At 34.1% G+C, this 15,964-nt stretch overlaps 1 protein-coding gene across 1 annotated transcript in view; it reads left to right on the forward strand.

Moving 5' to 3' along the window:
* LOC118200694 (WD repeat-containing protein 17-like) overlaps window positions 1–15,964 on the forward strand; it is a 326,195-nt gene that overhangs the window by 287,298 nt on the left and 22,933 nt on the right. The window contains exons 23-24 of the mRNA XM_085808418.1: window positions 8,633–8,735; window positions 13,895–13,996. Of these exons, the coding sequence (XP_085664544.1) occupies window positions 8,633–8,735; window positions 13,895–13,996 (205 nt within the window). The remainder of the gene's footprint in view (window positions 1–8,632; window positions 8,736–13,894; window positions 13,997–15,964) is intronic.

Genomic DNA, 15,964 nt, shown 5'->3' on the forward strand with positions numbered 1-15,964 from the left:
TGTTAAGTTTTGTCTTGCTTCAATCATGCTCTGAGAAAGTTAATCTGAATTGCATTTGTTTAATTATTTATTATTGTCATGTCAGTTTCACGCACATGATTAAGGCATTTCTGACACTGGAATAAGTAAATTCCCATGTATACTTATTTATGTCGGTTACTATACATTTTGCCACCCAGTGCAATTTACAAGCCTTAAATTCTGCTGTCAGGTGCCTCCCAAAATTCTAAAAAACTTGCCACCCGTAAATTTTGCATCTCAGTGCCTTCCCTAAATTGTATATATTTTACCAGCCATTAATTTTGTTGCTCGGTGCTTCTCTAAATTAAAATTTGTGCCACTGATTGCAGCCACACCAGCCCTGTACTTATCTGAATAACAAATCAGTATGTCATAGGTTTACATATCCTTTTCATTGTTTTGTTAATCTAAAGGCAAAGGCTTCTTCAAATTCTAACTGTAAATATGGCAATGTAAATTTCTGTATCTTCTTACTCCTCTTGCTTTTCACTTTCACAAGATAACATTTCAAGCAACTCTTCATTTGAAAGGTTCACTATTGTGTAATTAAAGATCAGTTATATCACTGGCAGAAGCTTCAGTATTTAACATTTCAGCAGTTTGGGTGATCTTTTCAGCTTCATGCTGAATTATTTGTAGTTTTTCCTCAAATCCTTTGAAATTAGGACAAAGCTCATTTTCAATACTTTTTAATGCTGTTAGTTTTTCTGACCCATAAACAACCAATGGTTTCAGCTTCCAAACACCAAGCATAAAAATTAGTCAATGTTCAGCAGGTTTAAAGCATGATATTAGCAATTCCTTTTTAACGGTGTAGTTCTAGATGGCACTTTTTTTTACAAAAAAATACAATCTTGTCTGTATTGAGAATCTTGTAGAGACATTTAATTTCTTTCTTCATTAATTATAATTTTTCAGGAAACAGTTTTGCTGCTTCACCTTGCACCGTAACAGCATACCACGCTGGCCTCTTCTTGTGGGAAAACCAGCCACTGCTTGCGGCGAAAGTTTCTTTGCAGTCCTATTTTTTGTTCATAAGCATTTGAAAAATGGACAGTACTTTTAGACAGTTCATGGCATATATGTAATGGGCATGGTTTTATGTGATGGGCTTTGTGTGTGATTGTTAATCCATGCAGTTAAAATCTCTGGGAAGTTATGCTGTGGTCCTTTGTAACCATGTAAATTCAACAGACTGTGCACTCTTCAACAACTATTTCCCTTCAGTCTTTAAAACTGAGCCAACATCAACCCAATGAATATTTGTCATGAATGCTTTTTACAGTGCTTCCGGCTTTGTGATGTTTTATAATTTCATATTTTTCCTCTAATATTTCCTTTCTTTGTTTCTTACTGACATGTTAGCATTTTTGCATTTTCCCGGCATAATGATAGTTATTTATATTTAGAAAAAAAAGGAGTGAAAAGAGATAAAAATCTGGAGTCTGAGAATGACACTGAACCCGGGAGCCATGAGGCAGCCTTCAACCTTATAAAGCTTTGAGGGTAGTGAAAAGGGTTGCCAGATCTCACCAGTATAAATTTGCCATTTGATTTTCATTAAGGATCAGATTAGCGCATCTTGAAACCATACTCAGATCACCTAGCTACCCTCAGCAGTGCAGGTTATCTGGCTGGTTGACTTATGGAAAACCAGTTCTTTAGCGAAGATCTGTGCAAGACAGAGTATGCACAGAGAAACATTTTCACCAGAGTGCAAAATATCTTCCATACATGATGAGGATCAGGCAGCAGGACTGCTTCAGCTAGGAATCCTCTCTATTAAATCAATGTTCGGGAAAAACTCATTTCTTGGATAAATGTTAACTAGTATCATACATTGCTAGATCGAATAACCCCATAATGTGTCACTGGTGTTGTATTTTGTTGCGTGTAAAGTTTAAAAAAATTAGCACAAATTTTTATAAACTCCAAAAAATTCTCATAAAGTTAAGAAACTTGTAAATGAAGAGCTCGTAAAATGAAAATACCTATATAGTGTGACTATCCAGAAAATGCTGATTGCTGTATATGTGAAAATTCCAGAGATTTAAGCATATAAAAAAAAGCTACATGAATAGGAGAAAAAAATACCTGGTCTAAAATTATAAAAACAGTTTTCTTAATTATTATCATCTTCAATATTAATAGCCTACATAATTCGTTTGACATGAAATGAAACATATGAAAGTAAAGTATCTTATCCAATTATGAAATTCTATCCACCATGAAAGTTTGCAGAGATGCCTCCAAAGTTGTGGCAATTATTCTGTCAAGAGTTTAAAGGAACAGATTTTTCTTTATATACAGGGTCTGTCCAGAAAGTAATGAAATTCCATAAAATTAATTTATTTGAAGATAGTTTTACAGACACTTAATAATCTTTAAAACAGCCTCCTTGTGCATTATTACTCTCTTGCCAGTGGCTCTGCCATCCATTGATGCTGGTCTGGAAATCTTTAAGTGGAACGTGTATTATGTTTTTCTGCAGGTTCATGTTATTGTCAAAACAGTGATTAAGCTAGATTTTAAGCTAGACTTCAGCCAAGGGAATAGAAAAAAGGTCTGGCGGTGACAAATCGGGGCTACACTGTGGTTTGGGTAACATTGCAAAGTTGTGTTTTGACATGAAATGAGTCACTTTAAAGGATGTGTGGGTTGGTGAGGCTTTTTTTTTTTTTGTGTGTGTGTGTGTGTGTAGAATTCAGTTGTTTGTCAGCCTCAGGTGTATATGCAGAAATCGATTACTCAACCTTTATAGCACTTCTTTGTAAAAATCTGCTTAATTGTCTCTCCGGTTGGTATGAACTCTTTGTGCACTATTCTCTTGGTGTCAAAGAAGGCAATGAGCATGGACTTCAGTTTCCATTCGAGTCTTCTTTTGACGAGGAGACTGAGGCGTGTGCCGCTCAGCACTCTGTCTGTTTGTTTTGGGGTATACTGAAAAACCCTGTTTTGTCACCCAGAATCACTCGCTTCAAAAATTTACAGTGACTTGTCAAACAGTTGAACAGATCACATGAAATCAACTCACAGTTTTCTTTCTGTCCATCAGTCAAAATCCTTGGAACCAGCTTGCCATAAATTTTCTGCATTCAAAGTTCTTCCCTGACAATTCGATGCACAAACGATTTTTAAGATCCAACATGTCCACAATCATTTGGATACTCATTTAACGATCAGGGTCTGAAAGTGCTGTAATTTTAGCCACATCGTCTGAAGTTTGAGAACTTGATGTACACCCAGCCGCTTTGTTCATCATCGATATCCTCTCTTTCATCTTTGAAGGCTTTGTGCCACCTAAACACTTGAAGCTTGGACAAAGAATCCTTCCCGTAAGCTTCCTGCGACATGGTAAGCATCTCGGTAGTTGATTTGTTTAGTTTTACACAAAACGTTTCGGCGGATCGCTGCTGGACACTCTGCTGCATCACCTAGCGCAACTTTCAAATGCATGTCTGCTTCACAAGCGATCTGTGTGCTGCAAAGGCTGAAGAACGACTGACTTCTGCCAGACGGTATGGCTGAGAGCTCCCACCACCCATATTGCCCTCAAACTCCACCCCTTTGGCCTTCTGCTTGATGCAAAAAATTCAGTCTCATTACATATTGTACACAACCTGTACTTAGAAAATCAACCAATACAGTTTATAGATATAGCATGCAAAAAACTTAAACCATTTATCATAATTTTTTGCATTGCATTGCCATTGTTTTTTTTTTTCAAATGAAATTGCATGTTCTGCTCATTAATGCGTATTATTCTCAATTACAGGATCCTGTTAGTTGCTAAATCCATGTTGTTATAGGCGATCTGAAGGACATGAATTTTTTTGGCAAATAAAAATTATTCCATTAGGCTTTATATTGAATTCCAAGTGGTGTCAGGGAACAGGAAATGTTTATCTGTGGTAGTATAATTGAGTTTAACTAGAATGAACTTGCAAGCATTTTGAAAGGAAATTAGGAAAAAGTAGTTATGAAATATGGCTATAAACTGTAATTCCTTAAATATTGATCCTAAATATGTACTTCCAACTACAAAGTTTCTTTCTCTTGCTAAATCTGCAGTAAACATAACAACTAGGACCTGTAAAATACCACCTCAGGCTTCCTGGCTAGCTAGCAAAGCAGTTACAGGCTAAAGAGAAAAAGCTTCTTTAATCAAGGAGCATAGAGGAATCTTCTTTGTCCCAAAATATGGAATAATACTACTTGAGATTTTGCTTCAGTGCATTGGAATTGATTACCCATAGCTATTCAGAAGCTACTTTGGTGGTAGTAGAAATGAGTACTAATAGATTTCTGTATATAATGCATAGTAATACTGTCAAGTTGGATAGGAGAAATTTAAATTATTGCCCGGTGTCTTTTTTCCATGTCAACAGCAATTGATATCGTAAACTTTCAAAATAGCAAAGATATTAAGGACAAGTCAGACAAGCTGGAACTGAGATCTTTAACAATCTTGAGAAATTTCTAGTCACAGCAGTTTTTATTTTTGGTGCATAGTAGCCTATATAAATCTGAAGGATAATGCTATCACAGATAGATTTGCAAAAGAGGACGTGGTAGAGATACTATTTCCAACTTGTCCATTTATCTATCAAGAGATCATTGAATTTTTTAAGCTCAATTTTAGGCAATTTAAATTTCCTAGATTCGGAGTTACTTGGAAGAGAGGAGGCTTGTATTTCCGCATCTATTTGAGCACACTGTTCTAGAAACTTATCTCGGTAATCCTCTGCTTCTTGAAAATCATCACTAAATAATTTTTCTCCATCTTCAGTCTGCAAAATCTGCTGCGATATAGCACTCTGGCATACGTCAAGTCTCTGGAACTTATCACAAAGTTGACACTTCAAAATCGAAAGTATTTTTAAATCTTTTACTTCTTTAGTTAATTCACTTTTGGTTTTCCTTGTCGTTTGCGAAAATGCAATTCTAAGTCCTCTTCTTTGAGCCTTTAAAGTGATCAAATCAGAAAATTCTAATTCACAGCACCCGGTTCCGCCGAGGGTACCACTATGTTACGAAGAACACAGAAAATATATAAATCAAATATATTGAAAACAGTTCGTTCGATTGCGGGTGGCCTCTACCCGCGGCTGGGTGCATTATGAATAAAGACAAATAATTCTTAATAAGCCATTCTTTATTTCCATCAAAACAGTATCATTCTTCCGAGATCAGCTTTCGTACCGTCTACAAGCAAAACATTCAAAAACACTCAGCACACAGGCTGGCGTCACGAACAGCAGCGCCTCGCGCCGGTTATTACTTCAGTTCATTTCACAACAAATACGTTGTACTCCAATTAATGGTTGAAATATTAAAAAGACAACTCTGAAGAACGGCTACAGGCTGTGTACAGTAAGAGGAAACCTTGTTCCTGCGAGAAAGATATGGGTATCTTTGTTTTTAAGAGAAAAATAGGAAGAGGATGACCTCATGTTGCACCCATAGCATGGCCTTATGTTTTGTTCACAGCATGAAGCCATGATTCCATCCTGCCAGCCTCGTTTTGTTCAGATCAGAGTTGACTTTGTTATGGTGTAAAGGAGCCTTTGGATTGGCCACATGAGTGCACTTATCATGTTTATCGTGTTTATAAATGCTGCCTGCTGCCAGGATCTTATTTTCTACTTTTCATGGCTTACATACATCCTGAAGGGGCATATTTATCTTAAGAAAGCAATGTACTACCTCACCAGGCCAAAACTATTTGAATATATCTGGAAGAATACCCATTTGAGTTCTAGACCATCCAGTGAGTGGCTGTAGGTTTCTCAGATTTGGGTTATACTGAAACCTACTTGGATGCTATTGAGCAAAACATTGTATACATGAATTTGAAACTGAAATCTAAGTTGGCATTGTAAGTACTGCTACAAAAGGTAGAGTTTATACTGTAGTGGAGCCCAGCTCTGGTGCTTCTCAATTTTTGATATTAATCATTAGTCTAGCCAGAGTGCACCAAACTCCTGAATAAGAGGGCTTCTGTACTTTGTTTATGTAACTGAACCACAATTTAAGGTAAAAAATCTTTTGATCTCAAAAATGTTATTCTAATAATAAAATTTATTTAAAAATCGATTGTAAGTTTTTAATACCTGCCTCTCTTTCCCTGCGAAACAAACCCTTGGATGGAGGTTGAGACGTTTAAGAAAAGTAAAGCTCCACTGATACATCAAAGGTTATACTCCAGAAAGTGCAAAGAATTTATTACAGAAGGTGGATTTTTCATTTTAACACTAGTGCCATCCCCTGGAAAAGAGCACCTACAGACATTTTGGAACAATTATGGGGATGAAAATGGTCATGATTTCTCAGCTAACTTTCTGATTTGCTCTCCCTGTCACTTTTTACTTGACAACTAGCATTGTATTAGCTGGGGATCATGGGCAGAAAGTGCTGAACTTTTTCTCTTTGTTTTTGTGCTTACACATCCTCTGTTACTGTTTATATTATTCTCTATATTTTCATTCTAGTGATGCTTTAGCTGTTTTAACCTTTTTTCTCATTGGTGTTCTAAAAAAGAATGATCTTGGTTTTCATCATCCATTGAAGTAGTATATTATGCTGTATATTCAGGGTTTAAATTCACCCTGGGCATGGCTGAGCTATTTCTTAGTTTTTGAGTGAAATTATAATTCCAGCTGGAAACCCAAATAAATTGAAGTTATTTGCATTAGGTCATTTCAGATTTCCTAATGCAAATAACCTCAGTTTATTTGGGTTTTATTATTCAGTTTATTGTTAATAAATATCCTTTCAGGAAAATAGGCTTAAAACACAGTAGCAATTACAGTTGTTGCAAAATATCCCTGAAATAGTTCTCTACAAAGTTTGAAATCGGGAATGACCAAATAAACTGCATTCTATTTTATTATTTAACTAGTTACCATTAATTTAACAATTTATTAAATTTTTTGTCTTTTCATTTTATTGAATTTTAATTATTTTACTATTTTATTATTTATTTTATTTATTCATTTTTGTTTCTCTTTCCTGATGGTCTTCCATAGCGCTCTGGTGCTTCTAATTTTAGAAATTAAGCACTAAAGAAAGGATTAAATTATCATTTAATAAGGATAATAAATAATTAATTAGTCAATGATAAATGATCATAAATCAGTTATTTTATAAACTTGCACCTTTGCACTAGGCCATAAATTTAGTAGTTTATTTGATGACGATTTGCAACAAGTATTATCACTCAGAAGTTTAATATGTTAATATTGTTTTTCAAGTTTTGGTTGTTTTTAGCATTCACAACTTAATAGCTGTTAAAAGGAAATTGATAATAAATATCCTTTCAGGAAAATAGCCTTAAAACACAGTAGCAATTACAGTTGTTGCAAAATAGCCCTGAAATAGTTATCTACAAAGTTTGAAATCTGGAATGACCTAATATTTGTACCTCTAGACCACCATCCAAATAAATAAATAATAATAAAAAAATCTCCCCCCATTAAAAATCTAGGCAGGGAGAATATAATACTCAATGAAAAGAAGTAGGTGTGCTGTAAATGAGATTTTTCTCTTAACTAACTGAGATTCCTCTATGTCTTTTTCAAACATCTGCCTGGCTGGGGAGTAGCACCATAGCCAATAATCATATATTGATTAGTGTTGCATTGATGTTGGCCGGGATCACACTTTTGGCCCTTGAGGTGTTGGGGTATGGTAAGGGAAGGTGCTACACATTTGCTGCTTTGTGCAACGTCTGCAGATCCTAAATGATTCAGGAGTGGCATTGAGTTGCATTTCAGATGAATCCTGATGCTGCATACATCATCATGATGGATATGTCTGTGATGGCACTAAGGAGAATGAGCACTGTCAGCATGCATTCATTACTGTCATGTGGGCTTAGCACCTGGCACGAAATGCCATTGGGTACACATCCCAGTCACCTCTTGTTTGCATAACCAGTAATGAGGAAAATCGCCCTTACATACCTAGCATATTAAGGCAGGCCTGTGTGATGCGATCTTTCCAGAAGATAATACACAAACATTAGTTGTTCGAGCTGTCCTGACCTTCTTTGATGCAGAGAGTGTTTTACTGTAGCCCTGGCCAGTATGTGCTCCAGTTCTTACTCCCTCTGAGAACATCTATCTGGTCATGGATTGCTGAGAGACTGGAACGCCAGCTACTGTGATTGAAGAATTTTGGCATAGAAATGAAGCTGAATGGAATGAAATGGCTACTTCATTCCATGTTCCTAATGGTTACTTCATTCATTCCATATCATCCAAGCTCAATTAAACTCGATGCCCAAGCAAATGCAGCCATTGTTGCTCCAGAGGTGGTAGTTATACAGAATTCTGCATGCTGTATACTCCAAACTACCGGCAAATATAATCATGTCTTTTTCCTATTACAGTGTATATGTAAAATGAATAGCATTCTTCTGTTTGCTTTCCTTTCTGGTATAGCAATTTTAATAGACAGCAATGTAATAACTGTCACTTTTTGCATTTTATGTAATGAAGTGAAATTTCATTTAAATTAATGTTAAATGTCAGCTTTATAAGTTACCTGCAGTTTCATTTGAAAGTATATTTGGCAAAACATTTTTAAATCATTTTATTCTCAATTTTAGATGCCTTAACAAAGTCAGACTGGAAACTGGAATCTGTCTGGCAAGTTTTGACTGCTATGAGCTCTGTCAGCAGTCATTTATTGCAAGACATTTCTTTCGATAGGTAACATTCCTCTTGTTATTTAAATGTTATAATGCTGTTTTAACTATATTGTACATTCATTTAATGAAATGCAATAATATTTCATGCATTGTAAATTTTTCACACTTTTTTTTATGTAAATAAATTTTTTTAATTTTGTCCTTTTAAGGATATTATTTCAAACATTTATTTTCTGTTTATGTGTGTTCTTTTCTATTACAGTACTAATATTTTGCCTGCTTTCAGAATGAGTTCTGCCTGGAAATGTTACTCCACAAAAATAGCTTTCTAATTCATTATCAGTCAGATATACTGGATGATCCAAAAAGTAGCGCAGAAATAAAAGTTCAATAATTCAAAACTTACGGGGTTATGAGGTTTGCCACAAAAAGTCATTTGAATTTCATACATTAGTGCAATGCTGTTAATGCTGCAGCTGTGATTGGAAATGTTCAGTTTGTTGCTTCTCATTAATGAGAATGGCCATCATCTGTGTCACAAGTCTCTACACCTTCACAGCACTGTAGAGGCCTTCGCTGTAATTTCTGTCGATGGTGAATAACTTGTTTCGGTATGGTCGATAATGTCCACTGGCATGCATTCACCTGTAACTTCTCATAGCCATATAACTAAAAGTCACAAGGTGTCAGGTCTTGAAATCTTGATGGCCACTTATGCAGGAAATCGCAAATAAGAACAGATACATGATGAAATATCAGTCAAAGCCACTGCTGGGCAGAACTTGGCTGAGCAATTTCAATTTTGCATGAATATTATACTATGGAGTACTTACCTCTTTTACAAGGAGGAAATGTTGGTGTCTTTAAAGTGGTACATAATACTCAGCTGTGACGGGAACAGTTTGAAATTTGCTGCTGTAGCCTTTTCAAGTCAAAAGGGGGACTAAAATGAATGATGCAGTGACCCTGAACTAAGCCTGTCATTTTTGGCTGATGCAAAGCAGTTTCTAAAGTCATATTAACTGTCATATAAAAGGAACATGTTGGTGTCATTTAAACTTCTATTAAGCAGAAACTGCTTCTTGTCAGTCCATGGGTCATTTGACAGCTAATCTGCAAATCTGCTGGTTTCAATTCCATAATGTATTGTATTGTGTAAGGATTGAGGATGATCATGAATAATTGTCACATACTCTCATACACAGTGCCAGTTCTCGAAGACCGTTACAGCGCCATCTGTTGGTGGAAAATGTAATTATTCTAGCAATTTTTTTATTAAAATATTTCATATTTCTTGTGCATTTCTTTAAAAATTGCTTTGTGATACAGTCTATACTTTTCAGATTATTGACTTTTTGCTTTTTCGGTTAGATTTGGATTACCCAGTATATGGGATATATATATATCATGTCCAGAACATGTGTAAAAATTCTTTATATAACTGGAAATTTACCTCTGGAATGAAAGAAACACTGAAATATTCTGGTAATTATCAGATGATTTTTCTGATGCTCTTAAAGGTGTGAATATTGAAAATATCAAACATTGCTCGATGTACTGAGTTCTTGGGGGGGGGGAATGCAACAGTATCAAAATGCACATGAATGTATGATTGCACTCTGTACTGCACTATCATGTACCATTATCTAAAGTTGAGCTTCTCAGGGAAGAGAGTCTCTTGACCCTAGACAAGGCCATAGTGGGGACATGACAACTGAAATATGTATGCAAGTCAAGGAACATACAATGAAAAATCTATAATTGACAGTTTCTGAAATTGAGACAGATATGAGCATTAGCACTGAATTGATGGAAAAAGGTCTGGCTGAAAAGTGGATGATATGCTAGATGGGTACCTAAAGGCTGACACTAGAATGAAGAAAAATTAAGTTGTTTGTTCTGGATATTTACCAGTGTGACCCAGAAATGCTACAGGAAAGCCTAATATGGAAGCTCATTTGATAACTCTGAACACTAAATTTCAGAGCACAGAAGCCTTTCTGGAATATTTTTCTACCCTCTTTGGTAATGAAGTAGTGCTGTTTCACATTAATTATTTTCCAAACATAAGGATAATAGGTCTTTGTTATACCTGATTGTTGACCTAACTTTTACCCGTAAAAGGAAAATATGTGAAATTCAGCAAAAAATGTAACAATGTGCTTACTAACAGAGATCAAGTTTCCCAAACTGCTGTTGAGCAATTCATATTCCAACTACCACCCCCCCAAACACATATACTACTCATTATACTTACCTAACCTAATTTTCCAAGTAATTTCAATCCAAGTAATTTTTTCCCAAAAAAGCTGAAGCATCATGCATGAGGCTCACACAACAACTGTGATGATGTCATTAAGAAATGGTTTAGGTTTTGACAAAGCAAATTTTTCTGTTGCAGCCAGACTGCTGCGTTTCACATCTAACCAGGTGAAATTTAAATTATATAGCCATTAAGAGAAACTGCACAAAAACTGAGTAAATAATTATCGGCATTTGACTCGACAATTGTGTTAGGCTTAAATGCTTAGATGTAAGATTCTTTTTAGTGATAAAGTTGGGAGGGATGGAATATTCTAACTCTACTAATTTAATCAACGTGAAATCCATTGGTTTCTCATAATTTTTTTTAAAAAATGTTATGCTTACCTCATGAAAGTTTTCCAGAAACAAAAAATAAATATTGTTTTTCATATAAAATTAACTGGAACTGGGAAAAAAATAAATAGGTTTTCTTTTTAGCATTGAATCAACATGTTTGTTGTATGTTTTAAAATTTCAGAAAATTGTTTGAAAAAATGTTTCCTGAGGAAGGAGACATGTTCATAATCAATTTGAGTTGCATTATTGTGTTCATGAATTTATTCTTACTTTTGTATGGCTTTTAGCCCAGTAGTGGCATCACTAGTTGACTTTGCTATGGTATCCAATTTAATCTATAGATATTATTTGATTAAATTTGCTTCTAGGCTTAAGGTCTTGTCATTTATTTCTATGTTTTGATCGTTGTATGCTGTCTGCTTTTTTTAGCATGGTGGCTGTCAAGCTTTTTTGTCACATGCACCTCTTTCACCATTGCTAAATGATCATTCTCCCCCTCCATTTGTTTAAATTTAGATTAATTTTTAATGTGTTTTGTGTTAAACATGGAAAAGCATAGAAAATGTAGATAAATACCAAAACTTTTGAAGCTGTGGAAGATTGCTATTTCTAAATGACAGTTTTAAAAGCAGGAATTGTAGCAAAGTGCTCAGAATTGACCAATCACTGAAATGTTATCTTCCCTCATGACAATGCTTGGCCCAACATTTTGATAAATGGCAGATAAAGAGTTATTGTGTAGGATGTTTTGTATCCCCCAGCTTCGTATTTGTTAGACCTTGCCCATCAGAATTTCATTTCTTCATGTCTCTTCCAGATTCTCTGAGTGACTGAAGTTTACATCTTTGGAGAATTGTGAAACAGCACCTTTATAACTTCTTTATGAATAAACCTAATGCCATTTTTAAAAAAAGAATTTTGAAGCTGCAGAGAGACAGCAGAAATTCATAGAACAAAACTGTGCTTATATGATTCAATAAAAAAAATTTGTCTGTGTTTTACGTAACAGCAATGAACACTAACAGTTTCATCATTGGCCAGTATTTGCTTGTAACAATAATTTTTTATTCATATTTTTAACTTAAATTTTCAGTTTTCTGTGAACATTTGCCATATTTTATATAGTGTTCATATTCTGTTTTATTTTAAGATTTTCCACATAGGTTTTGGTAATGTTAATTAAAGGTCTTAGGTGTATAATGTTATTAGTGTGTGAGTTTGTGAACCTGTGTGTATATATATATATAGACAGAGAGAAAGTGAAAGATGCATACATGCATATACTATATACACATGTACCATGTACAGCATGTAGTATTATTTTATGCAGGGCAATATTCTACAGAAATTAGTGAGTATAATACTAAACAGACAGAGAGAAAGTGAAAGATGCATACATGCATATACTATATACACATGTACCATGTACAGCATGTAGTATTATTTTATGCAGGGCAATATTCTACAGAAATTAGTGAGTATAATACTAAACACAATACATAAGAGGTTATTTGTGTATAAAGCTTAATTAATAAATACATATACTAAAATATTGTTAGCATTGAAAACGTAATGGTAAATTTATTGTATGCAACAATGCACATTTATAATATACTTTCTGTTTCTCTTGTATATATGTAAGATAAACAATATGTAAATCAAAATTATAATTTAAATTAGCAACAGTCCCTTAATTATTTTTTTTAATTTTGGTAAGTCCCTCTCTATATTTTAAAAATAGTAATAACTGCTTCTGGACTGCATCATTTCTAGATTAGTCCATATCTTGCATAACATTGATGATGTCTGTAACTAATTCAGAACTTAAGTTGAAACTTTTTCCTTAATAAGCTGCCATACTGGAATAATTGTGCACTTTTGGTTCTACCTCTGTTCCCGTTAAGATTCTGCCTCACTGCTGTCTTTTTATCGTAGTATCATCAAAAATGTAAATGTTCTTGAATAGGCATAACCTGAGTGCCAAGTGAATTGTGGCTGCAAATATCAACTGAAATAAAGATGAATATTCAATCTGCCTCAGCTGCGAGTTTGCTTTTTAGTATAGATCAATGTTTTATGCTATCAATATTATAGACTCTTTCATTATATATGTATGTATATGTGAAGGTAAGAAATCCTGATGTTTTAGACTAATCTTGAATGATTAATGCAGTGATGAACAAATACTGAATCTGTACTTTACAGTATCACTTCCAAAACTGCTGTACTTGTATTATTTATTTAAGGATATCACAACTATAAAAAGTTTACTTTTTTACCAAAGTACTGCAGGAGCAATTAAATATCACAGATATGCATTTCTGTTCTTGGTTCTAATTACTACAGAAAATTAGTATTTGGTATAATTCTGCTGATGTATTTTATCATGTTACAGTCCTCACATTTTGCACATTGTAGCTTGGGAGTAAACTCTTTCTAACTATCTAAGCTTTATTTAGCTCCCATAAATTACACATTGGTTTTAAGATCCATTCATAACAATGCCTTGTTAAGTACCTGCTTATGCTGTATGTTTAAATATGGACACTTTTGTAACTAAAACAAAGTCTGTATATTTAAATAGTAAAGAAATATAATTATTTCCCCTTCTTTTTATAGACAAAGATTTGAACTTCAGGTGTACTGTACCTATGTAGGAGCTTTTATTGCTATTAGGCAAGGCTTTTATCCCATTGTTGTTCCTCTCTTTTCAACAACTTTGTAAGTTATTATACAATATAGTATTCTTTTCCAGGTATTCTAATTTATTTGTTTTTTGATTGTACAAAATATTAAAAGATTTTTATCACCTAATAGATTATAAGCTGATATTATTTTACCTGATAGATTATAAGCTGATATTATTTTACCTGATAAATTATAAGGACTACTTTGGCATTAAACTAGATAACACTGATAAGACCTTATATCGTCTTTTTTATAAGATATATGCTGTGTCAGTTATTAATGTCTTAATATACACTGAGCAAGAAAAAGGGGAGACAGTTCTATATCTCCCATGCTACTGGGCCGATTGATGAAATTCAACTTTCGTTTTTTATCTCTCGAAAGCGCGACATTTTTATATATAGCACTTATTATAGACATTTTTATATATAGCGGATATGTGTTACATTTTTATATATAGCACTGTTCAAATATAATCATTTTGACACAAAATCGGACTTTTTCTGAAATGACATGGCAATTTGTTTACATATTTCGATTCTACGACCCAAATTATGCCAAATTACCAAGTATGTAAAAATCGCACAAGTGCACTGGTGAAATAAATTAAGAGAATTTTCATATTTGATCTATGATCTCCAGAACTACATGATATTTAATAAGTAAAGGTAACACACAAAACATTAAAAAAACGACTTTTAAAAGTCCAAAGGGGCAATTTGCCTTTTGTTTTGGCATTTTGTGTTGGTTCACTGTAAATGTCCGATTCACTTTTCCAATTGTTGCCACCAAATATTATCACCCCATATTATATTTAAAGAAATTAAATAATAAAGAATCTGCATAAATGTATGTATGATTCTCACATTGTGATAAAACAACGGTATCTAGAGCTATCCAATTTTGAATAACATACATTTCCACCCAAATATCGGCATCTGGAAGCCCAAATTTCGAATTTGTTTTATAATCTATTTCAGATTTTGTAAAACTTTAAAAAATTTTTGATTAACCAACTCAACAATTTAAAAGCAAACAATGGCAACACTGTACCCCGGGGGGATACCTTTTTATTTCCAGCGTGCGAATCTGTGTATGAGAAATTCTAAAGATATGTTCATTTTAAAATTATGTTGCAATATTACTGTTGAACTGAATTTTGTGGTTTAAGTGCAAAGAACATGACGTTTAATAAAGAAAGTCAACACACAAAATGTTAAAAAAAAAGTTCCTTTAGACATTAGGTATTTTTTTTTTTTTTTTTTTTTTTATCCAGAGAGAGGAAAAATTAGCAATGCCTTCGCTGGGAATCGAACCACGGACCTCTGGAATATCGGCCCAGCGTGCTACTGTTACACCACAAATGTACGCTGGAAAGCGGGAGAAATACCTTACATACTCCCCTTTTTAAAGTCCGACTAGGGTTTTAGGGGACCTAGTCGCCAAATCCTGGGTGCGGAGAATCATCATCCACAACCCTTTTAGTTCGGGCGCCACTTCTAGAGACATTAGGTTTTTTTTTTTTTTTTTTTTGAGCCAGAGAGAGGAAAAATTAGCAATGCCTTCGCTAGGAATCAAACCACAGACCTCTGGAATACCGGCCCAGTGTGCTGCTGTTACACCACGAAGGCACGCTGGAAAGCGGGAGAAATACCTTACAACATAATTTAATATCTCAAACTTTTTTTTTCACAGTGTACATTTTAATAAAGTTTATGTAATATATATGTTGGAGAAGTTAGAATTTAAGTTTAATATTTGAGTACCATATATCTTAATATGTAATGCATGTTTAACCATTTGATATGTCAGATGTGTATGACTAAAGAATTGGTTAACTGATAGGTAAAATGCTGCCCATTTTGTTATGATAATACAAAAGTTTTCCTTCCAGCTGTGGAGGAATGATTTAAATTTAAAAAATACCACTTTCCTAGTTCATAAATATTCTAGCTTTCCAAATAAGATGAATAAATTCACAAAATATCTGGTAGTATATCA

The sequence above is a fragment of the Stegodyphus dumicola genome, chromosome X1, assembly GCF_044657685.1.
Source record: "Stegodyphus dumicola isolate Sdum_Otavi_A_Nest chromosome X1, ASM4465768v1".
In the NCBI taxonomy this organism is placed as follows: domain Eukaryota; kingdom Metazoa; phylum Arthropoda; class Arachnida; order Araneae; family Eresidae; genus Stegodyphus; species Stegodyphus dumicola.